Source organism: Phalacrocorax carbo, chromosome 10 (assembly GCF_963921805.1).
Source record: "Phalacrocorax carbo chromosome 10, bPhaCar2.1, whole genome shotgun sequence".
Taxonomy (NCBI): Eukaryota; Metazoa; Chordata; class Aves; order Suliformes; family Phalacrocoracidae; genus Phalacrocorax; species Phalacrocorax carbo.
The window spans coordinates 20,483,294-20,509,818 of record NC_087522.1 but is presented as its reverse complement, the minus strand read 5'-3'; the positions used below and the strand labels follow the sequence as shown (position 1 = coordinate 20,509,818).

The 26,525-nt window shown below is 42.7% G+C and overlaps 2 protein-coding genes across 2 annotated transcripts; both read left to right on the top strand.

The window, feature by feature from the left end:
• Window positions 1–3,422: 3,422 nt before the first annotated feature.
• MED6 (mediator complex subunit 6) lies at window positions 3,423–17,159 on the top strand. The gene is made up of 8 exons (XM_064462358.1): window positions 3,423–3,559; window positions 7,347–7,506; window positions 10,766–10,857; window positions 13,429–13,511; window positions 14,194–14,302; window positions 14,749–14,864; window positions 15,612–15,639; window positions 16,226–17,159. The coding sequence occupies exons 1-8, from the start codon at window positions 3,538–3,540 to the stop codon at window positions 16,354–16,356; spliced, it is 741 nt and encodes a 246-aa protein (XP_064318428.1). The 5' UTR covers window positions 3,423–3,537; the 3' UTR covers window positions 16,357–17,159.
• Window positions 17,160–22,303: 5,144 nt separating this feature from the next.
• On the top strand, window positions 22,304–24,882 carry LOC104044362 (disintegrin and metalloproteinase domain-containing protein 20-like). The gene is given in 2 exon segments (XM_009504178.2): window positions 22,304–24,544; window positions 24,546–24,882. Coding segments are annotated over 2 exon segments (2,217 nt in total). The 5' UTR covers window positions 22,304–22,411; the 3' UTR covers window positions 24,630–24,882.
• The last annotated feature ends 1,643 nt before the right edge of the window (window positions 24,883–26,525 follow it).

The window sequence follows — 26,525 nt, the reverse complement described above, 5'->3', positions numbered from 1 at the left end:
TGCCTCTTCCTGGACATTGGTTTGCGTCTGGTCTGTGCAGCTCTCGGGACATGGGGCAGCTTCTGCTTCTCACACCAGTCCCCTCTGGGTGATCTGCCTGCAGACTGCACTTGCTGCATCCTTCTCTGTCGTGGGCTTTTGCCTTGATAATGCCAATGCAGCAGCAGAGATGCTAAGATCAGAGATGCCTGCAGAAACACAGAAGCCGGCATCCAGAGCTTCAGTGTGGTTTTAATATGTGATCATGCACGAGATGACATAGCTAGTGCTTCTTTGCTTGGGAGTTCATTTCCCCTCCTGCCTGCAGCTGTAAGCAGCCATGTAGCATCCTGACATTTTGTCTTTATTAACTTCTTGACAGATAGCCTTTTGGGGTTTATTGGGAGATTAATTGTTTTCAGGAAGCTTTTAGACTGCTAGCAAGGTTTTATCTTCTTTTTCCCCATCCCTTTGAACAGGAGACTCTAATAAAGCACTATGAGATGTATTAAAATGCTCTGAGGATGCCAGGAGCATCACTCTTCTCGCGGTCCCCCAGCTTCTCTGCTCTTTGCAGCCCAGAGCTGAGAGCAATGAGGGGGGACCCAGTTTTGAAGAGGGCACCAGCTGCAGCCATCATTGCAGCCACTTTAGTTAGATCTTCCCCATGGCATTTTTCCAGGAGAAAAAAAGAGCGCCCAAGCCTGGCTATTTTTTCTATAGTCAATGCATGTGATTAGCGGTATTTATAAAAACTGTGCAGAAAACAGCATCTCAGGAAAAGGAAAAGTACAGGCAGATGCACTGAACGAAAGGAGAAATTAACAGACTTTGAAGTCAGCAAAAGTTCCTGATTAAGGATTTAAAAAACAGAATTTTGCGATTTGGCCATGTTATGCATTTCTGAAGCACGACTCAACGGTGGCTTTTGAGGCCTACTGGAAGCTATTCTGTAAATGGCTGCATGTGCAGTGCCATCTGAAGGTACTGGTAACATTGTCATTGTTTTCAGGGTGGAAAGAAGGAAACTTCACTAGCAAAATTGTTAAAACAAAGTAAGGGGGATGAATTCATAGTAGCCCACTCAGACCTTCCCTTTAAAATTCTGTGGTTTCAGCATTTTCCTTGCATTGCCCATAATTTTCTACCACTGGTTTGCTCTTTTTTTTTTAAATGTCTTTCCCCCAAACCAGAAGACAAGCACTTAAAAAGACATTTTCCCATTCCTATTTACTATAAAAATTGCTAGCAAATCACTCATTTTGTAAGTAATTCAAGCCCAGCAATTTTGCATTAGCAAAGCTAGATTTGCCCAGAACATGGAATGTGACTTGGAGATTTTTACTATTAATCTGCAAGTTCAAATGCAGGTTGGCAGAATCCAAAGTTCTGCGATGACCTCCTTGTTCAGCAGCCTCTAATATGTTTTGGAAACTGCCCAGAGTGTAACGGTAAGGATACATACACAATACTTCTCACCTCATGGTGTATAGTTAGTTTATTTGTTCTGTCTCCACAGACTGCTAGATATGTGCACAGAGACTGTTTTCCCTCTATTTTTAGGTGTAGTCCTCTCAATTTAGCTGTGTTTATTTGAGACTATAAAGGGAGTCCTGGGTAGTGTCCCCACTGTATCCATAACATGATTTAAGTGTACAGTACTACCAATCCTGCATCCACTGGAAATAACAAACATTGTAAATTAGGGGCAGTCTCATTTGGTATATAGATGTGTAGTGCCTAGCAGAGGGGGGCAGACTAGGATGAGATTCCTCATTAGCTCTGATCAGAGAAATATATAAAAATAATTCCACTGGGGAGAGGGTGACACTGAATGACATCCAAATACTGGGGCATGAAAAGGTGCCAGTTTTTATCCAAGTATTTTATGCCTTTTTAAAACACACAAATGGAATGAATATGTTTAAATATTCATTTCTTAAGGTGCCTTTCTTTGACATTAAAAGCAGTGTGCATAAATTCCTCATTTCACCTGATAGCTTTCATTAGCTCTCCATCTGTAAACCACGCCTCCTGCTAACAAGGACAGAACCGCAATACTCATTAGGACTCTCCCTTTAGAGGAAGCCAAGTGAAAAAGCCCTAGACTTTTATGCTGCAGTAGAAGGTGAAAATGTTACCAGATGAACAGTTCTTCCCAGCAAGGCTTTGGCTAGTCTCACTATGTAATTGTAGATTTATTGTAAGCCATCAAACCCTATTATTTCCCATCCAGGGGTCTTTGCTTTTCAGCCCCTCACTCATCTGACGACATACTTGCTGAGGAGAGGTGCAGAGTCAGTGGGAAAGACGGACAACATGAATAATTGAAATGGAGGTTGAGTTCCCGTTTCATACCAAAGTGAAATGGTTTGCACAAAAATAGAAAGAGACGGGGCGTCAGAGATGCTCCAGAAGGGTGGCTGTTATGTCTGTCGGCATTTTTGGTCTCTGGGAGGATTGTTCATGACAGGGATATTTAAGTATTGGATTTAGAATTCCAACCTTTTGGCATTTTATTTGGAAACACTCTGCTGTGAATAATGCTAGGGAGGTGTGTTTAGCAAGGTAGAAACTGCTAAACAAGTAGCAGTTAACTAACAAATGGGGATCTGCAGTGTGTGCACACGTGAATTACCTGGTGGAAAGCTATGTTATGTTATTAGACATGTTTATAGAAACTATGTTCTATTATATAGACTATTATCTTGTAGCAAAGACAAGCACTCAGAAATGAGAAAATTGAAAAATTAAGGTTAGCTAAGATTCTTAATGTAGTTGTGCCATTAAAGACTATCAAGTGCCATGTTTTCACGGCCTCTTTCCATATTCAGTTTAAGGGTGGACGGTGCCAAGGAGCAAACCTCAGGACAGGAACCGTGCAGTGTTTGTGATCTCAAACATCCCATATCATTGCCACATGTGATCTAAATCAGGGCTAGCCCAGCCAGCTCAACCAGGATGGATCTGGTGCTCTGCAGGAATGCACAGCCCACATCTCCTTCGCTTGGAAAGTGACCAGCAACTACCAGAGGGCCAGGGTGAGGTGAAAACGATTGTAAAACACCTGTATCTCTGTTTTTGAACAAAAAGCTCAGAATTAGCATTAAAAATATATTTTGTTTTTGCCATTAATGCTGTTGTTCTGTGTATGCATCGCTCATGGGTGAACAGCAGGTCACCTGGCGGTTGTGGTGGCAGGCTGGGGCACCTAACCCTTCGCTTCGTGCTTGGGTTTCCCCTGTGTGCTGGGACGAGGGGTGTCATGTCGTCCCGTCCCGTCCCGTCCCGTCCCGTCCCGTCCCGTCCCGTCCCGTCCCGTCCCGTCCCGTCCCGTCCCGTCCCGTCCCGTCCCGTCCCACGGCAGGGCTGGCCGAGGACCGCCCTCACCCCGTCTGGCCCCACCCCGCTGCCGGAGGCCCCGCCCCGCCCCGCCCCTCCCCGCCGGCCGTGGCGCCGCTCTCGTCTCCCGTCTCTGTAGCCAGAGCCGCTCTACCCCGCTTCCTGTCCGGGCCGCCTCCCCTGTCAGGGCGGTGGGCGGAAGCGGGCGGCGCGGGCATGGCGGCCGTGGATATCCGAGGTAGGGCCGGGCCGGGCGGGACGCGCTCACCGGGGCCGGGGCCGCCGCTGTGTCGGGCTGTGGGCCCTTCCCGCCGCCGTGGGCCGAGCTTCGCCGGCGGGCGCAGGGGAAGGGGCGAACTCGCCCCGTGGGGCAGGGCGCAGCGGGCCGCGCTGCGCCGGAGGGGGAGGCCGGGGTAATGGCCGCCGCTCTGAGCGGCGGGGGGTTGCTGTGCTTCGCTCCAAGGAGCCCCAGGTTACGGGACGATGAGGTGTGGCCAGAGGTGTGAGGATAACAGAGCTGCTTCCTTCATTAGTACTTTGGAGGGGCAATGGAGCCGCTACCATTGTGGGTCTTTGAAAACTCAGCACAAGAGAGTTTAGTAGCGTTGCGAGTGCGGGTATGTTATGAGCAGGCACTGGAGGAAAAACTGACCAAAAAGCCGTTTTCTTGGACACGAGGCAGGCTAGGAGGGTGTGTGCAGGGCTCCCTGGGAAAAAACAAGCCTCCCTTCTGGTACATTTCTGCCATTTCAAGTGGAATAAGGAGGTCCTGGGGTGAGACATAAGGGTAAGGTAAGAGAGCAGCCAAAAAAAAAAAAAAAAAGAGTTTGATCTCTGAAGTGTGGAAGAAAGTGGGAAGCACTGGCACGTGTGGGACTTGGAGGAGACCAAAGCAGTGTGTTCGGCTGGTGATCGTAACAGCGCTTTGGGAGGATGTGGTGAGAAAGAAAGCTGAAGTAATGGACAACAAGAAAGGTTTGGGGGAGAATTCACAGATATGAATAGAGAGACTGTTTTGAAGAAGAAAGGGTGATATTTGAATGAAGTACTAAAGAAGTTTACATTGTAAACAAAACACAGGTTAAACTACCGTTGTTTGAACGTTGAGAGGAAGAGGGTGTTGGGAGGGCATGAGAATGAATTATTTTTCTCCATAAGAGCATCTGAATGGAATTACACCAAAAGCCTATGTCATGGGGTCTCAGGGAATAACGAAGCACAGGTATTTAGGAAATAATAGGGGTTAATATAGATAATGTGACAGACACTTTATCTTTTTTTTTCTGAATTCTTTCTTAATGATGTCTGCAGTCCTCTTTGCTTTTCTGACAGCTGTGTTTCAGATTGCATTAAGGAGCTATGTGGATAGTTAATGGCAGGAGTGGTCTATTAAGTTATTAGCTGGTGTGAGAACCTTTTGCCTTAATCCAGATAATTTAAGCTCCCTCAAAGTCTTTTATCTAATATGGTTCAATATATTATGTTGACTTCGAAGCATGCTTCTATTTTTAAGCTATCAAACTATTTTACTGTTCCTCACAGTTTGCCAAAGCCTAGTACTGGGCTATACAGCTGGCAAGGCCAGCAATTGGATGAATTGCTGTCTTGTTTTTTTGCCATGGTTTCCTTGCTTGTCTCCCAGATTGTCCTGACATTCGTGGCAGGTTGGCAGTATTCTCACAAGCACTTTACTTTTGCATTTGTGATGGAAATTCCACAAAAAAAAAAAAAATGCTTTGAACAAGATGTTTTGTTTTTGAAAGGAACAGGGAAGCAGGAGCACCATCCTTTCTTTCTCATAGCCAAAATAAACAGAGGTATTCCCTTCTTAGTGGAAATAACGGGCATGTCAGGTTCACGATTGGTTTTGGTCTTCCTCCCCTTTTTCTCAAAGAATAGTTTAATTGAACAGTCTTGCTAGTTATAAAGGCAATTTTAAATATTGGCACTAAGCAGCTATGAATAACTGAGCCTTAGAGCCCAACTTTATATTCCGTTTAATGATACATTTATCAGTATATATACAGCATTATAGCTATTTATATGAAGCTTGCCTGACATTCCAGTTGAGAAATGTAGTTTTTGTTAATCATAAAAGCAAGAAAAGTTTGTATTTGAAATGTAATATGAGAATTTAATACGGCAAGAATGCAAGCACTTCAGATTTTGGTTCTGTTGGGAAGGAAAGCTTGTCTTTTGGTTTTGAAAGGCATTTAGCATTATCAGTACTACCACAACTTAAGTGCTGCTTAGTAATGGATCTTCATGCTGTTTTTCTGAGATTTCCTTTTTTAATAGTGAGGAGAGAGAATAGAGTATGTGAAATAACATGAACGCCTCTAGACTTTTGTTTTTCCCCCTCCCTGTTCTATGAAGGAGTTAGGCTGGCAGTTCTGATATTAACAAGGCAAAATTTACGCGTGGCTATTTGTGCATTTTTCCTGGTTTGCTGGGCAGCTAGTGCTACTTTATTAACCGTTCCTCAGAGAAGCTGCTCTGACATTTTTAAAAGTGATCCAGTCATCCTTGAGCATGCAGAGTTGTCGCAGAAGCAAATTATTCACAGTGGAATGATGAGTGGGCATTCTCAGTATGTATATAATGGGTGAACGTAAGTGAATGGGTTCCTGTGAGAAGGGAGTTTCAGTTCTTCATTCAGCCTTCAATGACTTCTCATCACTTACGTTTTTTAATTTTGAACAATGCGTGCCTTTGTTTCCTGCTTTCTTATGTTTTGGGAATTTTATATGCTGCTGCTGCAATTTAAAATAGATGAATTTCAGGGTGCTTTTCAAGGTTCCTCATGGATCTTCAATGTTAGCCGATAGGTGGAACCAATTGTTGATGCTGGTTTCTTTGGTCTGCTGAGGAACATCATTTTGCTGCAGTGTCATGATAAAAGCCAGGGATTTTGATTCAAGTGTCTCCAAATCTGTAGGAACTTGTCTGGCATGTAATGGTTTGCAGGTTATAGAGTAGATTTCATTTAAAAAGCTCGCTATTTCATGTAAATGTTAATACTCAGTAGTTAGATTTCTGTAATATCCATTTGAATTATGGAATAAGGAATTTGCTGCAGGCAATTTGGTGGATTAATTGTAGAGGAATAGAATCTGTCATTCAAGACTACTGGGAAACATCTGCCCAAAGATAGCATCTTTCTGTCTGCGGTTTTACGTTGCCTTTTTGTTACAGATTTCACCCACATCGAGAATAATAATCTTTGAAACACAACAGTATCAGCTGCTGTGGTATCATACAGATCTGTATTTTAATAACAAACATCTTAGAAATGTTAACAATGCCACTATTGTTTCACTCAGTAATTTACTCATTGGCTTTAGCAAAAGAAAACTCTTGGTTTAATTAATAGATCTCTGCAGTGATTTACCTATTTTCAGTATCATAGTTTACAGGTATCATAGTTTACAGCTTGGAAACTGTTTTTGTAAGAAATAAACTTGTTTTAAACATGAACAGGCTCAGGTTTAGTGTGGGGTGTATCACTACCCCGCCCCCGAACTGATCCTAACTTACTCAACTTATTTACCAGAGACCCAGCTTTCAAAAGGAGCTGTGCTTTGGATTCCATTTCTACTTGGTTAATGCTGTGGTTCATGAAATAAACTGTATATAATACTGCTGAGTAGATCTAGTATGATAATATTATATACGGCATCAAAGCTAATGAACTCCCACGAATACAGCACACACACACGTACACAGACCCTGCTCACGTTCTTGAGTCATAAAGCTATACCAGTAGCTAGTGGTCAAGGACAGAAAAGTGCAATAATAAACCACTATATTTTTATTGTGTACCTACAGTGCACACTGCAGAAGGTTAAAGGATATCAATTATGATTTGAACTCTATGAAACACATTTTTAACTAGAACTGGTTAGTGTGAAGCTGTGTTCCACCTCCTTACCCTGCTATAATCATTAACTGGTGGGAATTTACTCTTGGAGGTATTTGTAGTGTTTCTGGCTGCTTTGATACTCAGTGTGGATTTCTCTTCTCAGATAATCTCTTGGGAATTTCCTGGGTTGATAGCTCCTGGATTCCAATATTAAACAATGGGAGTGTATTGGACTATTTCTCGGAGCGAAGTAACCCGTTCTATGACCGAACATGTAACAATGAAGTTGTCAAAATGCAGCGGATGACCTTGGAGCATTTGAAGTAAGTTGTAGGTTTTTTTGGAACTGTTGCCTGTGCAGTGTCCGTTGTCCCTGCATCCAGAGGCTTTGATGGTTGAATGGAAGCATGGTGGAAACCTCCTCCTGTTCTGTGCTTTTTAGTCCCACCACTTGTCAGGGAGCGCAGCTTTTTTTGTATTTGGATGTCGTCATCTTCCTCTTATGCCGTTTCAAGGAGGTGTTAAGCATGATGGATTCTATTTATATCCTGTATGAGATTCCAGTAATTCACCTTTTAGATATTTCTCTGAATTAGGAAAGCTGTCTTCTCTCATATTCCCAGCTGTGGAATAATTACTGGGGGTGAAATTATTGAGGCTAAAGTTATATCCACATTTCATAAAAGTTAACTTCCAGGGTGAAATCCAGTTGGCATGCTGAAAATCGGTTCAGTGATCATTCCCTGAGCAACACAACCTGCAATCTTAGATGTTGGCAGCACTGGGGGAGCTTGGTGTACTAGCTCTAAGAGAGGTAGTTGGAGGAGGGAGTGGAGTGAAGGCTCCACGGCCAAGCTCATCCATAAATCACAGCAGGTCCGGGAACTAGATGGAACAATGGAACCATGCCCTGGCCAGCACTGTACAATTGCAAAATTGTGCCCTGTGTATGAACTTTGCTCATTATAACCTCATTATAATACCAAAACACACACTTCCATACCAAAGCTACCTGCCTCCAATGTACGACCACCCCTCACTGAGCATGTGCTCTGAATTTCTCCTAGTTTTTATCTTTAAAGCAAAGCGAGGGATTTCTACACCAATCAGTAAGGAAGGTATATATGACTAGAGTCACACAAGCTCCACCTAAGTAGTAGTAAACCAGTATAAAATGACCTCAAGAAAGAGGGATGTGAGGGAAGATATCATCGCAGACTACCGGGATCAGTCAATGCGCTGAACCTCTCTCTCCCCCACCATAGGGATGCCTATTGGGTAAGACTCAAAAACTTGGTTATATAGAGTGATTCTCCAGGAAATTTAGAGAACAAGCTTGTTATTTTGTGTTTCAGTGCTTTATATTCACACGTGCTTTGCAGAAAGTGCATTTATCACTAGCAATCAGGTAAGAACCTGTATTTCTGTTGCTTCAATAAACTGCACTATTACTGAATCTGGCCATGAAGAGTCATTGAGCATGACTGGACTAATAGTGATAGTACTGTTGTGGAATAATCACTGGAGGTGACTTAGAAATTAAACACAGCATTGAAGAAGCTTTCAGGGTGGAGTGCAGCTGACATGAAGAATCCATTCCACAGAAGTTCCCTAGGCCCGTAACCTTAGATGTCAGCAATGCCAGGAGAACCTAGTGTACTGACTCTAAGAGGAGTTGTCCGAAGGGTGGAGCAGTGTGGAGGCATCACAACCAGGTTCAGTGATAAATGGGAACCATGGAGCTGGTACGCTGCATATTTGCCACCCTGGGCCAACAGTCTGTCATGCTTTTGACAAAATGCTGTCCTTTTCGTGAATTTTGCACATTATATCATCATTATAATACCGAAACACACCTCTGTCCCAAAATCTACCCGCCTCTAAGGTGTGACCACCCCTCACTGGGCATATGCTTTGAATTTTTCTAGTCTACACCTTTAAAAGCAAAGCGAGGAAATTTTACACTAATCATAATAAAGGTATGTATGACTAGAATCACTCAAGCTCCACCTGAAAGGTAAAAAATAGTTTAAGAGGGTGTTAGGCAAGATACCGTCGTGTACCACTCTGACTACTCTGACTTCTGGGACCAGTCGATGGGCTGAGCGTCTCTTCCCCCCCACTGAGATGCCTTTGGGTAAGATTTGAACACTTGGTTATACCAAGTGTTTCCCTGGGAAAACTTAGAAACCTCTATATAGAGTCGCTCTAAATCTCTAATGCATTAGAGTCGCTTCATATGTTTTTTTAACGCACTCGTAGCCAAGCAGTGTTACTCATATCCTTGGTATTTCTGTGTGCCTTGTAGCCAGCAAACTTACCATTGGTGATCTAAAGAACCTGTGCATCTGTTGCTTTAATAAATTGCACTATGCATTAATCTAGCTGTGATAGTTCTCACTGAATGCAGCTGGCCTTATAATGTTAAATTGGGCATCTGCTGAATTAGTTACTGACAACAAATACTCTGATGGGTGGTTACATCTACAGTCCTTAAAAAATAAACCATTGTCCAAGTCTGAGACTAAGACCGGAGTTAACTGCACCTAGACTCCTCTAAGAGAAGGAGTTTAGAAGGCAAGGAGGTCCTGTCTGAACCTTGTGACTCAACAGGAGGGTGTCCCCCTAGCCACTCCTCAGACTCCTACTATTAATGCAACAACTGTTAGTGAATCCGTAATCCTGATAGTTCAGTGTGTTAATGCAACCGGAACATGACTGGACTGACAGTGCTGAATCAGGTATCACTCAGAATCTAAGCCCAGCTACCCCTAGCCCGTTTGGCATCTGAGGACCAGCTGGACTGCAGTCGGGTTTATTTTCTGCTAAATGTCTTCACCTATTATTGTAACACCAGCTCAATAGAACCTGAGTAATGGTAATATAGTTAAATGTTTTTCTATGGTGAATAGAGTTTATGTTAGGGGATACTGAGAGTTCATAAATTATTTGTGTTTCCATATCCTGCTGGCTATACACCATAATTAGTATATAATTCCTCCAAATAGCTGGCTTTTTAGTATGGGTAATAAAAGTAGTGAGTGTTGTAAATAAACTGATCACAGATGGTTGTGTAATGAGATTGCAGCATGTGCAAGTTAACTTTCTTTGCAGTTCCCCATCTGCTACACTGAGCACAAGTGAGGTATTTGAGAACTATTTAAAGAATTCACAATATGATAGGGAGTGTGCAAGCTGAGCTAAAAGTTCATTGGTAAAGTCACCCGTGCTCAGATGTGGTTATGGAGGGGTTTTCGCCACATCAGATGGTCACATCGTACACTAGTCCTCTGTTTCTGTGTTTAAGTGACATCTGTGATGATAGATTGTGTTGTCTTTCTTGCTCCTTATTTGTTCACTGGCATGTTCTACTTGGATGTTGTGTCTCACTCACTTTGTATATGCAGCTAGGTTTTGATGGCTAGCTCAGGAAATCCTGTGCCTTTATTTATTGAACATTATATAGAAGAGCTTCCAAAGCATTAGAACTTCATCCCTTTACTGCCAGGCCATTTCATAGCTCTTCACATGCTACAGATTTTACTTTGAGGAAGATATTTACTGTGGCTGCTTCTTCTTCAGCCAGATGGTTGGAGTGGAGTACATCCTCCTTCATGCTCAAGAGCCCATTCTCTTCATTATCCGGAAGCAGCAAAGGCAATCTCCAACACAAGGTAAGGTCACTCAGTTCTTGTCACTGTTGAGAAGGCTGATCAGGTAGTTGCTTTTACCTGTTCCTAATTTGTGTTAAGTACTTCTGGTTCCCCCTTTCTGTCTTTATCTTAAACCTAAATAAAAGGGTATGATGCTCAGTGGTGGGGTGGAGATATCTTGTCTAGCAGAGTGACCTCTAGTGTGCTAATAGCAGGGATTGCCATCTTGCGGTGAAATGTGAAGAGTGCAATGGAAAAATGCCATCCTATGGTATATTTTGCCATAAGAAATTGATAATAGCATTCATGCCGTGTTGTATTTGTTAGGCTATGCAAGAGTTTTCATTTAAATTACTTGAATATAAGATTAATGATATCCTTGCTTGGGGATGATGAGCTTAGTTTAATTTGAGCTAATCTTCTGAAGTAGCTCGTAGGTGATTTATTCATTTTGCTGAACCATGATATCCATTAGTTAGGGAGAGGGATCCTTCATGCTTCTGTTTGTGTCACGTCACTCTTATTTTGCACTATTTCCACCTTCAACTGTGGATAGGTTATATTGCTGAGTAGGATCTTGTCAGTAGAAGATGAGATGACCCATGTGAAAAATGACCGTGAGATACTGCAAATGCTTGTTTTGGTTATTCCTCTGAGAACTGAGTATTTTGGAATGATGAGGGAATCTTGTGATAAAAGCACCACTCCTTACAGTGTCACTGAAGACCTTTCCAAGTTTTAAATTAAATACCTTAGCTTTTTTTTTCCCTTTGCATGCAACTGGCTTCATTATTCCTTTTTAACCTTAAATTTGTTTGTGTCTATGATTAATTAAAAAAAATCAATAGTTCTTAGACTGTCTTGTGTTTACTGTGTGTATATATAAAATAATCTGGTTATTTCAGAGTAAGCTTTACAGAAAAGAAAGGCAGGCTTAATGCTAGTTACTACTTTTTTTTTTAGTGACCTAGGCTCTGCAAATGCATTTTGGTCTGTGCAGGTCTTTGCCTTGTCTAGCAATGCTTCTTATTTGCTTATATCAGGTAATGGCCTCTTTATACTGCAGTTTCGTACTGAAAAAGAACATATATGATTCCCCCTTCTAATAGATTTTTGAGTTGTTTTTCTATTAAAGGTTTTGAATCTAGCTTTCAAAAGGTGAGTGTGGAAATATCGTGCCGCCCTTAATTTCCTGTTTTGAGACTTTAAAAATGAAGAGTAGAGTCGGGGCTTTCACAATATGTGTGCTCAGACTTTTGCAGTAATGCAAATGTATGTTTGGTGGAACTTGGACTTGTTTGGTAACATTTCTCCCATTGTGACTGTACAGTTTGTGCTAGATACCTTGCTTGAGTCACATCATTCCCTAGCTCAAATGTTACCCGTGTTTCATTTTATCATGGTACAAATATTAGTGTATTTGACACATGAGAATGGGGGCGGAAAACTAAAATGTAATGAGTTCACAGCAAGTGTTGACTATTTGGGTGGAACTGGTGCAGGCCTGTCTTATGAATTCTGTGTGGGTTTTTTAAAAATATATTTATATTTTAAATTCTTTAAGCCAAGTTTTTGCCTGTGTGAAGTGGTTTTGGAAAAATCTTTTGATCCAATGATTAGGGAGGGTTACCTGTTTAGGAAAGTAAGCTGCTCTGGTACAGAGCTGTGAGACAGTAAAACTGCTGTTCTGTGTCTTGCTCCACTTTGAAGGAAATGCTGAGAACCCTCTTTCTTTGGCGGAGAAGTGGGTAGTGGCTGTAATACACACCTAGCTGTCTTGGTCTGTTAATTTAGGAAGGTGTCCAAGCTTCATAAAATGCAAGTACTGGATGAATTGGGTCCTGTCAGTAAAAAAGTTGAGACAGAATATTTTAATACAGTCGGAGGAACTGAAACAAACGTGTGCACAGGTAAGATCCTTAGGAATGTGAAGCCGATAGCATCGCTATAGTTTCTCAACTGAAGAGTGTTTGGCGGAGTATTATGGAGGCAATTGTGATTGCCTGTGATGGTTCCTCTGCACTGCAGCTCTAATGAACAAGAATTTTTGATGGGTCAGTAGAGGTTCCAAATCTGATTGCGCAAATGCCTTTGGAACACTGTCGTTTTTTGGCAGGATGTTATTAATTTTGAAAGGTGTACTCTGTGTGTGCTTAGCTGCCATTGGATCTGGGAAATCTAGCAAGAGGAGTGTGCAAGTTGAAGAAAGCTGAGGCTAGAAGAACGAGATCTTAACATTGTTGTGGGTTTCTACCGGTAGCAAAGGCAAGTGGAACTACTTCCAGTGCAGTCTGCTTGACTCCTTTTGTGTGGCTCTGAAAACCCCAACTCTTGTAAGGTTAATTACTTGTCTGTAGTAGGACAGGACTTAAAGCAGATGCTTTTCTATCTGTAAAGGACATCTTGGTTTTTTCCCCTTATCAGTCTGTGGTGAGGGTGCAAACAAAGTACCTTGAAGGAAAAATGTAAGAGGAAATTTGGTGATGAGATGAATATTGCAATTTCTGCTGTTAAACTGAAATTCAGCAACAAATACACAGTCTTCAGCCAAAGCTTTAAATTGAACCTGCCTTTTTTTTTCCCTCCCCACAGCTATTCCATTGGCAGACTACTATATTATTGCTGGAGTGATTTATCAGGCACCTGACTTAGGGTCTGTCATTAACTCCAGAGTTGTAAGTGTTCTGTGCATTTGATGTATACCAGTTTGTATCTGCTTTTAGTTTTGGGTTGTTCCTCAGGCTGTCTCAATCCCTCCTTCACTGTTTCAAGGAGAAATCTTGTGTAGTATACAGTAACTTAAAACAATCCCCAGTGGTTAATATGGTGCGCATCCCACATGGAAATGAAAGATCCTGTGAGAGTCCAAAAAGTAGGATACATTGTTTAAGGGTGAAGGATCAGGATAACTGAAGCTACACAATTGGTGGAACAACATGAGGTTTGAATAATCAAAAGAAAAATTAAAATGACAAATACATATTCAATTAAATACATATTCAGTGAAGCTTGCTTTGGAATGTTAATGCTAAAGTAGTGTAATATTTCTCTTTAAATGAGACTTATGTTTTTAAGTCAGTGTGGTATTTCATTTTAAATTGAATACTTGGGTTTGTTTTGATTTCTTCTGTTCTATTAAACAGCTACTGCTGCAAGTTTTTCTTTGTCAGTTGAGAAAAGCACTTCAGAAAAGGTCTCATAAGAGCCTGTGAAAGAGATTACATTCTTGGTCCAAAGCTAGATGTCCCAGAATAAAAATGAATGCAGAACACTAATTTTAAAATCCCTGCTTTCAAAAATTTAGACTGTATTTTCTCCTTAAATTCTGAACACTGCCCTATGTTCTTCTTCTGAAAGCTCACTGCAGTGCATGGAATTCAGTCTGCTTTTGAAGAAGCTATGTCCTACTGTCGCTATCACCCATCCAAGGGCTACTGGTGGCATTTCAAAGATCAAGAAGAACGAGGTATGATTCCTAGCTGCCCCTTGCGTACTTTATGAGAAGGAAGGTAATGTAGGGAAAAGCTTGAGGCAATCCACAGTGATGGTGTAGAGATGAGGTTAAGGGTAGGTTAATGCTCCCTATCAGGTGGAAGGAACCTTGCTCTTCTCTGCTGGTGGGGATGAACATCGAGGCATGGGTCAGAAATGAAAATGGTGAGCCTTGTGTCAACAAAGTGGGCAACTCTTCAGCCCATGGGAAACCAAAGTACATTTTCAGAAGCCAAACCGGTTTGTTGGGAGGTAAGAATTGTCCTTACTCGGTCTTCCACAAAAAATCCCAAATGATGTTAAAGGAAAACGTGGGTGAAGTTTAGAGGAGAGATGAATACCAGCTTGTCATACAACAAAGAGCTGCTAAGAGAACTGAACTTTTAATACAGTTTTGTCTTACATTTCTGTCACTTGCAGAGAAAGCTAAACCAAAAGCTAAGAAGAAAGAAGAACCAAGTTCTATTTTCCAAAGGCAACGGGTAGATGCTTTGCTTTTAGACCTAAGACAAAAGTTTCCACCCAGATTTGTTCAGGTATGACACTTTCAAGCCATAGTATTACTGTAACTCACTTGGAAATCAGGGTAATCATAAGTACTGGAACAGCTGAAACTGGGAATTTTGTGTGCTTTCTGCAGTGGTAACATGGATTAGTTAATAAATTTGAAATGGAAGGCTCTGATTGGAGTGTAGGTTTCCTCTTTAATTGCAGGAGTCATTAAGACCTTGGCAAAACTATGAGGGCAAATTTTATACAAATTACTTATCTAATCACAGAAGGTCTCTTCTTGTCAGCTATCAAATTTTGCTGCTGCTTCCAGTTTCCTGCTTTGTGAGCACAATCAAGCCACCAGGGCTGTTTTGTTTTAGGTACTCCATTGTTCTGGAGGCTTGCTTAATTAGTCTGGAAATTCTTGGCATTCTGTGAAGTTGTGATTGCCTCTGATTGCCTCTAGTAGCCATTTATTCCACCAGGTCTTCTGCTTGGGAGCAAAGGAAATTACGTGTACAGCATCTCACAAAACTGTTTACTCCTCAGATGTGGGAAAGACTGGCTAACTGCATATTCTTTTTTGCTTTAGTGCTTTTCAGTTGTCAGAGGAAAAACTGGACATCAGTTAGACTTTGAGTGTATTTAGTGATTCCCTTCTACCCTCAACCCTTATGTATAAGGGCGCATTGCTTGGTTTATATTCCTAAGTGAATAGTAGGAAGGGTTAAGAATTATGATTTTGGTTCCACTGATGTGTTGTTCTTTTTTTTTTTCTTCCTCCCTCACAGCAAAAGCCTGGAGAAAAGCCTATCCCAGGTAAAACTCTAATATTCTCACAAGACTTTAAAAAATAGGCTCTATATAGCAGTGTCCTCCAGCTGCCATCTAAGCTCCTGGCTGCTGCTACTGAGGTGGTTAGAAATTCTGGCCTTGCCTAATTGTGGGAGGTGTGATGTAAGAGTTGTCTGTTACAGCCAGAGTGAAACCGAAGAAAGTGTGTATTCTACTCCTGCCCTTTCTGTCTGTAAAACTGTATTGCCTGAAGGTCCAAATGCAGGACATGTTCCTTCATTTACCCTTTTACCCTCCTCCTGCTTTCAAAGAACAATTTGGTCAGTCCAACATCTTAGTGGTTTTTGCATGGGGTGCTACAAGCTCAAGAAGGCATGTGAAGGCTTTGACGTGATTGTAAGCAAGCTCAAACCAGGGAAATCATGAACTGTATCTCTTCAGTCTATTCCACTTTTTTACCTGTATAGGTATGAATTTAGTCCTTTATTATTCTTATCCCGTTGAAATTAATTTTGCCCCTTTGACGTCAATAATATGTTCTGAGTACACTGAACAGTATTTTAGGAATAGAAATTGGAGGCTTAACTTTCTTTTGCTGTTACTTTTTAAGTGGATCAGATCAAGAAGGAACCAGAACCAGCACCTGAAGCTGTCAAGCCAGAGGAAAAAGAGACTGTAAAGAATGCTCAGCAGAGTGCTGGTGCTAAAGGACCACCTGAAAAACGGATGAGACTCCAGTGAAGGAAGAAGTTGTTACATGTCTGGATTAGTCAATACCTGGAAAACAGGGAATTCTAGCTCCCCTTTCTTTATATTTAAGCTCTTCAACTGAGACTGGTGATTCAGAGACTGAAGTCCCTGTAATGGCTTTTTCTGTAGAAACCTGTCATGCAAATGCCAATGTTGGGATGAGCTGCCTCGAAGAAGGTGTTTTCAGTCTTCATCTTATTTTGAATGTTGGTTTCTGAGAATGGTTTTTACATAGATGTATTTTGCAGCCTCCCGAAATCTTTACAAACTCTTGCATCCCTTGTGTCTTGGTTTCCTGTGTAAAAAGGCAAGCTTTTATTTAAAAAAAAAAAACCAAAAAATCAGAATTCTTGGCAAATAAATCTCCTGGCTGCTGGAATGCTTTTCTTAAATGCTTACTTTGTTAGAAGCAAATGTGCCATAGCAGCTGGCAGCATTTTTTTTCTCAGATATCAGAATATATTTTATGCTGTTTTGAGGAAGTTCAACTAAAGGATTTAGGCTGCCTGCTATAAATTGCTGTTCCTTTAGTATGCTTGGGATACAGATAAAGATTTCATAACTGGAGGCTGAAACCCACATAATTAGATGTCAGACTGCTCTCAGTCTCTAAATGTTCTTAGGCACTCATTTTACTTAATGGCTAAACTGGTCTTCTATAATAAAAGCTAGTGTTCTGTGAGAGAGATTTATGATGACATAAAACTCTAAAATATCTTGCTGTTGCACACTATGTGAGGCTGTTTATATTTCCTTTTTTCACTGTAACTCAAATATATCAATTACATCTCTTCCTCTGTGCTTCCAGTACTTTCTTGCTGTATCTGATCACCTTGATTAGTCATCTGCCTTTTAGACCTGAGGAGGTAGGGCAGTGGAAGAGAAACATCCCTGACAGCTATACACTTTGCTATTTAAGCATGTTGCTTACACAAACCTTCTCCCCCCTCCCCACCCCCCCCCCCCACCCCTGAAATATTAGAAGTTATCCATTGCAAAGAAATTACTATTGGCTTGGTTTTGTTTTTTCTTTGAAGTAATGGAGCAATCCTTGAAATAGCTTGCTTTGTTTTCACAGCTGTTACCTGCTTTCTTGTAGCAAACTGTGGTAAGCAAGAAAAAGGTCTTTACATAGCAAAGAAAATGCAGATAGGAAGGAAGGCTAAGATATGCTTAGACAGCCATGTCAAATTTGTTTCAGCTGTATTTCATATCATCTGGGTCAAGTTTGAACAGCTATTTCTCCAGATGTTGATAGAAGTAGATAATAAGCTAGTGTGAACTCTTAAATCAAGTGAAGATATAGAAAGCATTCATTCTGGGATGCTCAAAACAAGACAGAGCTCATTATTCAGCATTGGATAATTACAAGGTAGTGTGAATACACTTAGAAAAAAGTGTGTCGATTTTTCGTGTATTAAAGAAATCCCTCTGCAAGCAAGGAGCTCAAGAAGCACCAAAGCCATTGTCTCATCCTGACAACTTGATGGAAAGGGGGTTGTCCAGAAATGAGGCATTGAGTGGTGAGGAACTGCAAGAGTCCTTGCTGGTTTTTGATGTTCAGAATAAAGTCCTTGGAAATGGCCATTAACGGAGCCGAATTTCTCTGTAGTTACTAATATTACTAAGAACCTGTATGTCATTTGGAAAAATGTAAGCAAGAAAAATGACTAGGCTGCACTTTAATGAAGATCTAGGGTGTTTTGGGGGCTTTTTTTGTTGTTTGTTTGTTTTTTGAGGGAGAAAAATTAACTACTATACACCGAGGAAAGATTTAACATTCCTAGCAGAAGAAAGATATCTTGCTTATTGCTGAAGGTATGTACAGCTGTGGTCAAAAATGGATGCTAGAACACACAGTATGAGCAAAGTATTCTGTCAGTCACTGGACTTCACCTGAAATAAAGTGTATTGTACAGCTCCATGTCTGAAAAAGAATTTTAAAGTTAAGAGGGGTTTGAAGGAGGGCAATAAACTGAGTAGGATAAAATTTCTCCTGTGAAGCCACTGGGAGGACCAAGACTTTAGTTCCTTAGGAAAGAAAAGACAAATATTGAGTCTTTATAAAACTGAGTGCTGCAAAGCAAGTAGGAAAGTAGAGAACTCTTGTTCGGTCTTGTAGTACAAGAATAGAGGGAATGTTAGTGAAGCTGAATTGGAGTTACATTAGACTGAATCGTTAAACTCCATGCTCAGAATCTGAGCTGATTCAGAGATGAGGGTGGAACTCAGAGGGGTAGACTGTCCTCACATCTGCGTCTCTTAACAGCGTTTTTGCTTTCTGCAGAAGTGTCTCGTATTGGCTGGTGTTGGAGGGCATTAAAAAGGATGGACTTTTGCTCTGACCCCACCTGAGTTAAAGTACCAGCATCTAAGTGGTTGAGAGGATAGAAAATGGCTTCCATGCAGGAAACAATGCATTCAAGTGTGATAAGCCTCTTCCAGGGAAATGATCTTTTCCTGAGAGAATTACTTTATAATGCAGTAAGGGATATTTTCAATGGGTGTGTCGATTTCTTAGTAGCTGTCCTTCGATGCTGAAGGTTTGCCATATGAGGGACTGAAATAGCTTCTGATACTGTTACTTGCTAACAAGATACTCTAAAATAATTTTATCGGTTAAGTGAGCTTTGATATTAACATACTCAAGTGACATTATGTCAGATATTACTGTTAAACTCCAAGTAATTTACTGTCAAAAAACGGTTAAGCAGCTATCTTCTAGTCAGTAATGTTTTACAGTGTATGAGAATCTAAGCCTTTTCTCTCTGGTATTTATACACTGTCTCTTGGTTTTTAGAGCCTGAGTGCCAACGTCCTTCAAAGGACCTTCAGTATTTGCAGAGCTTATAGATGAAAGGGAAACAAGCAAGTAGTTCTGAAACTTGCCCTGTGTGTCACTTTTCTTTTGTGTAAAGGAGAGATTTGGTTGTACAGGAGAGCCGTCTCTGCTTGTACTCTTAGATAGTAACCATTCAGATTTCAAAAGGGCTTTTCTTGGCCTAAATCATGGGGTAGCAGGAGCTAAGAATGACCTAGAACTCTGATAGAAACATTCTCCCGAGAGCCTGAAAGTACATATAAATGTTTGTATAAACATAAGATAGGCATATATATGTGCGTATATACACATACATGCAAAAATCTGGCCAGATTATAGGAAGAAGGGCAATCTAGCTACCTCAATTCACTGTGTAAAGCTGGCAGTGTCTCAGATGCATTCAAAAATACTGTCTTTTTCATCTCTTCACTAAGGAAGGTCTGACCAGGCTACGTGTTACTCTTGCCCATTCCTCTTTGCCACTCTGTCTCCATACTTTGTATTTTGGTAACCTTTTCCTAGCAAAGAAAGTTAGATGCCATTTGGACAGTCAGTATATGTTGTTTGCCAAAGCAAGCTGTACTGGGAGCAAGGTTAGAAGCGTACAGGCAATAGTAGGGACAAGGCAAAGGGGAGAGATTAGGTTTATTTTGGGACATGGAAGTTGCCCGTGAGAAAAATAGTGAAGGTATGTTATGCAAATAGATTGTGGCTTCACTGAACCAACAGATGGCTTCTGAACAAAAGCTGATGTGATGTTTTCTCAATATTTTTTTCAATGGTAAAGCAAATTATGATAACGAGGCGTTCAAGGCAATTTTTCTTTTTCCTTGGAGACGAAGGTGAATTTTTGATAAAAGTGTTGCTTTGGTCCTGTAATCATGCACAGAACAAGTAGATGGTCACTTACGTGACAAGTGTCCTTCTGTAGCCTAATGTGGATCATAGACGGGTGGTGGTGAGAAGTTTTCACAGTGGGATGAATTATGATGTATTCTTGATTTCTCAACAATCAGAAAGCTTAATTTCTTTCTGCCAGGAAAGTGGATTTCAACCTGTGGTCCACAAGGGTGCTGGGGGTCTGTGACTTGTTCCTAAAGACAGAACAGAAGGTAAGTGATAAAAGTGCACCTCTTGCTGGTAGGATTCAATTCAATAGGAGCTTGCATCTTCACTGGAAATTTTAAGGGGCTACAAGATTGAAAAAATTTTGAAAAACACTGATGAATCATGAGAAAGACAGACAGGCCAAACAAATGTTTCTGCATTTGAAGGAGATACAGATTTCTACAACATCTTTTCCCTACCCTACTCATCAGCACTGTCATACAGTGGGAATCTTTCCCTCCCTCCCCTTTGATCTTTACCTGATCAGAGAACAGAAGTACAAGGCTCTGGTCAGCTGAACACAACAGTGTCATCCCTTTTTACATGACCTCAATGCTGAAGGGCTTGCTTAGGTGCCCAACACAGTGTCACAAACCTACATTGACACTTCCCCCCCTAATAGAAGCAGGTGTCCTTTTCATGCCTTTAATCTGAGGTACTGCATTACTGGGGCTACTAAAGCCAGCCCCACTTGCAATGAATGAGCAAGGTGCCAGTTCACAATCCGCAGCCCCTTTGGCCAACGGTTGGTAACCTCCACAGCTGTTGGTTAGGCCTGCCATGTGCCCAACTCGAGGCGTGGGCTTGCTCAGGACCCAGGGGCATGAGGGAAGGGAGGCTCTGAGCCCTCTTCCAGCTGCTTCTCTCACTGCTCAGCCTCCTGAGGGGCAGCACATGTCTCAGGCATTTCGAAATGTTAAGTGTTGCTGCCTGTGCCAGGGTGATGGTCAGCACCCAGAAGTTGGTGCTGAAAGACAGGATCCCTGAGGTGGGGTGTTGGGAGCACGCGCCTCCTGCAGCTGAGAAAGGTAAGGGCCGTAGCAGGTCAGACTTCATCTCAGACATGCTTTCAGTGCCGAAAAGAAAGTTGGGAAGGGTTCTCAAAAGGTAACAGGTGTGGCCATGTCAAATCCCAGCACTACGTGCCAAAAAACCAGTGTGCGTAGCTGTGCTGCACAGGACATACTGTCCTACCACAATCCAGATCACTGGCTTAATAGCTCTGTCTTATAGCTGCGTCTTGATGGAGCTGTTCCCTAAAACAAGGATGGCAGCCAAATGGTAGGTGCACCTTTAAGCTCTCCCTTCCCAGTGCTCCGCAAGTGCAAACCTTTAGAAAGGCCATGAAGTGGGAAAATGGTTGTTGCATCAGTGATGTCTGTAATTAAGGCACGCTGCTGTGGCATAGATAGGCTTTATGCTTTTATACTTGGTGCTATTAGTTTGCGTCTATATTATTGAACGTAGAGGAAGTGAATTCATCCCTGGTTCTACCTTTCTTCTTGGTGTGCGTGTGTGTAGCTGTAGTAAGGCACAAGCTAAGGAAGGGCACCAAGGAGTGCTATGTCCTAGGCGCCTGCCAGGAGACTAGTATGTATGTCCTTTTTCATTTCAGACCCTAAGCTTTTTCCAGATACTCTTTTGAGCTGAAATAGTCTGTTCCTGAGCTTCACTTACAAATTATCCTTTAATAAAAAAAGTGAACAAAGCAAAAGCCAGCCTTTGAGCTATTAAAACAGATTTTCCCCCTTGTGGTCTGGCCAAATGATCCCTTTGCTCACCACAAAAATCTGTGGCAAGGAGTGTGAAGCTGAGCTGGGGTCCCTCCTTGCTATGTCTGCTCAGAAGGAGAAAAACCCATTGATTTGAAAATGAAGATTGTAAAAAGCTGGGAACATGCTTGTGGTAGGCTAATTTATTTATTTCTCCCCACAAGAGCCTCTGTACATGCTCAAAGAGCATGTCTGAAGGCACCATCGCAGCCCTCCGGGATGCACCCCAGGCAGCGGGGTGCCGTTTTCCCAGGGGGAAGGCGAAGGGGTCATGCTGCTGCCGCTCACCCGCAGCTGCTGCCGCTCACCCGCAGCTGCTGCCGCTCACCCGCAGCTGCTGCCGCTCACCCGCAGCTGCTGCCGCTCACCCGCAGCTGCTGCCGCTCACCCGCAGCTGCTGCCGCTCACCCGCAGCTGCTGCCGCTCACCCGCAGCTGCTGCCGCTCACCCGCAGCTGCTGCCCTCCCTGCCGAGGAGCAGTTGGAGGCCTCTGGGCGGCTCCCCCGGGGCAGGGCCCTTCCAGGATCCATCCCCTCACAAAGCGAGGTGGCACGGGGCAGCCGCGATGTGGGTGCTGCTGGCGCTGCTGGGCCTGGTGGGGTGCCCTGCCACCTTGGGGGACCTGACCAGGGAGCTGCGGGTCGCCGCCACCTGGGTGACGGTGCCACGGCAGTTGAGCCCGCGGGCCAACACCAACCCCCTGGCTGTCTCCTACTGGATAGAGGTGGAAGGGCGGCCGCGGGTGCTGCGCCTGCGGCTCAGGCGGGGTTTGGTCTCCCACCCCTTCACCTTGGTCACCTACAGCAAGGCCGGGGCCCGCTGGGAGGAGCACCCCTTCGTGCAGGATAACTGCTTTTACCAGGGTGAGGTGCAGGGGAGCCCCGGCTCCCTGGTGGCCCTCGGCACCTGCAGCAGGGGCCTCCGCGGCGTGATCTGGGTGGAGGATGGCACCTACGAGATCGAGCCTGTCCCCGATGATCCGGCCTTCCGGCACGTCCTCTACCGCATGGAGGAGGCCAACAGCCCTGTGAGCCCCACCTGTGGGCTGACCCCTGAGGAGCTGCTGCACCAAAAGGCTTTGCTGCCCTGGTTCAAGGCCCCCCGTGTGGAGGAGGAAGAGATGCTGAAGGACTGGTGGACGCACGTCAGGTATGTGAAGATAGTAGTGGTCGTGGACAATGTGCGGTTTGTGAAGTCAGGCAGGAATGAAACTGAAGTCTTGAGGCAAGTCATAGAAGTCATGAACATCGGGGATTCCCTGTACGAACAGCTTTCTGTTCGGCTCTTTCTTGTGGGATTGGAGATCTGGACCAAAAGCAACCTTATAAACATTACTAACTCTGTCAACAAGGCACTTGATGACTTTAACAAATGGCGGAAGTCAGACCTGTCTCCACGGATGCGCCATGATACCGCTCACTTGTTTGCATTTCAGAGCTTTGGAAGGAGCCTGGGGTTGGCGTTTCTAGGGTCCATGTGTGATAACCAGTGGTCATCAGCAGTTGTTTCCTTCACCAATAGAAAGTTGTCCTCACTTATTACCACATTTGTCCATGAGCTGGGCCATACTCTAGGGATGCGCCATGATGCACAGGGCTGTAAATGCAGACGAAAGAAATGCATTATGTATGAAAGCGATGTCGACACTGATGCGTTCAGTGACTGCAGTTACAAAGACTACTTTGACCTGCTTGGGCGTGGTGCTGGCTGCATTCGTCAACCACCAGCACCTGGTACTTTCTACACCATGAAGCGTGAATACTGTGGGAATAAGATAGTAGAAAGTGGAGAGCAATGTGACTGTGGTTCGGAATCAAACTGCAGAAAGGATCCTTGTTGTCACCCGAACTGTACGTTTACTGCAGGTTCAGTCTGTGCTTCTGGAAAATGCTGCAAGAGCTGTCAGGTCCTTCCAGCAGGAACGCTCTGCAGAGCAAGTACGGGTGACTGTGACCTGCCAGAGTATTGCAATGGGACTTCCTCTCAGTGCCCACCAGACGTGTATGTACAAGATGGAACCCCATGCAAAGATGGTGCTTACTGCTATCGAGGAAAATGTTCTTCCCACAGTAAACAGTGCCGGCAACTCTTTGGCAAACAAGCCAGGGCCGCTCCTTTAGATTGCTTCAAAGCAGTGAATACTCGAGGTGACCGGTTTGGGAATTGTGGTATTCGTAACAATATTTATTTTATAAAATGCAGTATTGAGAATATCTTATGTGGTAGGATCCAGTGTGAAAACATAGACAAATTGCCTTTCTTGCAGAACCACGTAACGCTAGTCCAAACCCCTGTTGGAGATAAAAAGTGTTGGAGTCTTGACTACCATGTCGGGATACCAATGGCTGACGTGGGGGCTGTGGAAGATGGGACGCCATGTGGTAGTGATATGCTTTGTATCAACAGGACATGTACCAGCATATCACTGCTGAACTATGACTGTAACTCGACAACCTGTCATGACAGAGGACTGTGTAACAATCGTAAGAACTGCCACTGCAGGTATGGCTGGGCTCCTCCGTATTGTGAATGGGAAGGATTTGGAGGTAGCATTGACAGTGGACCCCCTCCAGCCAGGGAGATTTTTCAGCAAGCAAAAATGGGAGTAACACTACTGAGTCTTCTTTTTGTCTGTATCCTTGGAGTAACCCTTACCATACATTATAAACCAGAAATAGTGGGATGGCTTAGGAGGAGAAAGGCCCAATTCCGCAGAAGAAGATAGCCGTTGTTTCAAATCCTGGAAAAGCCAGCAGTTTCTAAAGCAGAACACCTGCTGGTGAGTCAAAATCCACCATGAAACACTTGCCGAAAACCAACAAAGCAGTAGCTTTGGATGCTGCTGGAGAAATCTCCCTTGGGCAGAGCCAGCGATAACTCATCAAAATAATTCAACACATTCTGAATAGTTCTAATCTCATGTGATATAATTAAATGCATAGTAAATGTTATCTCTGTTTATTTTAAGTTAATAAATGCAGGCAGTGAGGCATGCTGTTCCTTTTTTCTTTGCACCTTGAGCTCTTAAAAGGAAGTAGTTAGGTAACCTTAGGTATAGCTTTTATGCTTCATATCAACAGTTTACAAACGTAAACTCCTTAAAACAGGTGTAGATACATTATTTCCTCCAATTTACTCCTTCATCTAATGTTTTCTCCAATTCAGAGAGATGTTTGTGAACATCTTGCTTTTGTCATTCATTAACAGGCAAAGAGAAAAAATTGTTCTTGCAATCTCCGTTTAATTCACATCTGTGACATGCAGGCAGGCAAGAAACAGGTACCGCAGTGAGATTGCTGTCTGTGTCTGTGGCATAAGCCCTTCTAGCTGTTTCTAGGGAGAAGCCCTGAGGAGGGAGGGAGATCCCAGCAACAGGGTCTTCATCGTGTGAGATGGTAGAGAAGTATTATCCAGATGCCGCCAGCAAGCATGACATTTCTGAACCATCAGATATACATCAAGCGTGTAGTCACACCAAACCTGACGTTTCACGAGAACAAATTGTCTTGCTTTTTTGGAAACTTTCCAATGCCTTGACTGCTGGGTTCTCCTGAGAAGTGCTATGTATTTTATTGTCACTAAGAGGAGCTGTCTGTGAGGCTGCACAAGTTAACTGGATTTCTGAAATACTTGGAGCTACTCTGCAAGTCTCCCCAACCAGAATTCCTGCAATATTTGATAGAAGTTTTCTCTAACTATCTCAGAAAGGGGGAGGCTTCTCTTGGTTTACTACGTGATTGCTTTGTAAGCTATTACTGAATGTGTCTCTGCAGCTCTGCAGAATGTCATGCAGAAGCAAAGCACTTGTTTTCTTTAAAAAAAAAAGAAATAGAAACATCTATTTTTCATTTTTTTTAGCAGGAAATAAAACGTGTCTAAGTTATGGAAAAAACAGGAGGGATGTAGAACTATCATTCAATACATTTTATTTTTATCATTTATATTATAGCAGTGACTAGATCTTTCAACCAGATCAGCATAAAGAGGAGTCTGTTGTCCAGCTTTACAGTGAACACTTTATTTTAAAGGACTGGTATTTCTGAATTAAGGGCTATAATGCACTTGTCTGCTACCAAAAGAATTATTTGTATTTGGAAAGCAAAGACCACATTTTTAGCAAACATTCTATAAAGGCAGGATAAGTACCCCAATACTTGCAACATTTGGGAAGAAAGATATTGGAGAATCTACACATGATGACAGTAGACTTTTGCCACCTCCCAAGTACGACGTTTATGTTTTTAGAATACTCATTTTCTTGCAGGTTTTTTTTTTTAACGATTGTGTCCTGCATCCAAAAAGGGCAGGTTACGTTATGATTGGATGTGAAATACAAAGGACGTGATTCACAGTTCTTTGTGGCTTCTTGGCTAAAGCAAATGGCTTCTTAAATTGTTACCTACATTTGTTTGGGGAAATGAGGCAACACGTTTGTTCAGCTGTCTACACTTGTTATCTGGAAAGAACATGGATGGTTTTGTTTAGATGAAGAAAACTTAATCCTGCATTTATGTCAAAAGACAAGGTAACTGCCCTTTGACTAACACCCCAAATTTATTCCTTATAACCAGAGTCCTCTCTTTATTTTTTTTTGCTGGGGGGGAAGGGGCAGGAGGGCGGTTGGGGTTTTTTCCTCAGAAAAGTAACAATCTTAATTCAGGTGTAAGAAGCAAGGGGCC

What these genes read in the sequence shown, in the direction of transcription:
- MED6 (XM_064462358.1), top strand. Translation starts at nt 3,538, where the DNA reads ATGGCGGCCGTGGATATCCGAG. An exon ending in AAGGCAATCTCCAACACAAG is followed by an intron (nt 10,858 to 13,428) that starts GTAAGGTCACTC and finishes CCCTCCCCACAG; the next exon opens with CTATTCCATTGGCAGACTAC. An exon ending in TGGAGAAAAGCCTATCCCAG is followed by an intron (nt 15,640 to 16,225) that starts GTAAAACTCTAA and finishes TTACTTTTTAAG; the next exon opens with TGGATCAGATCAAGAAGGAA.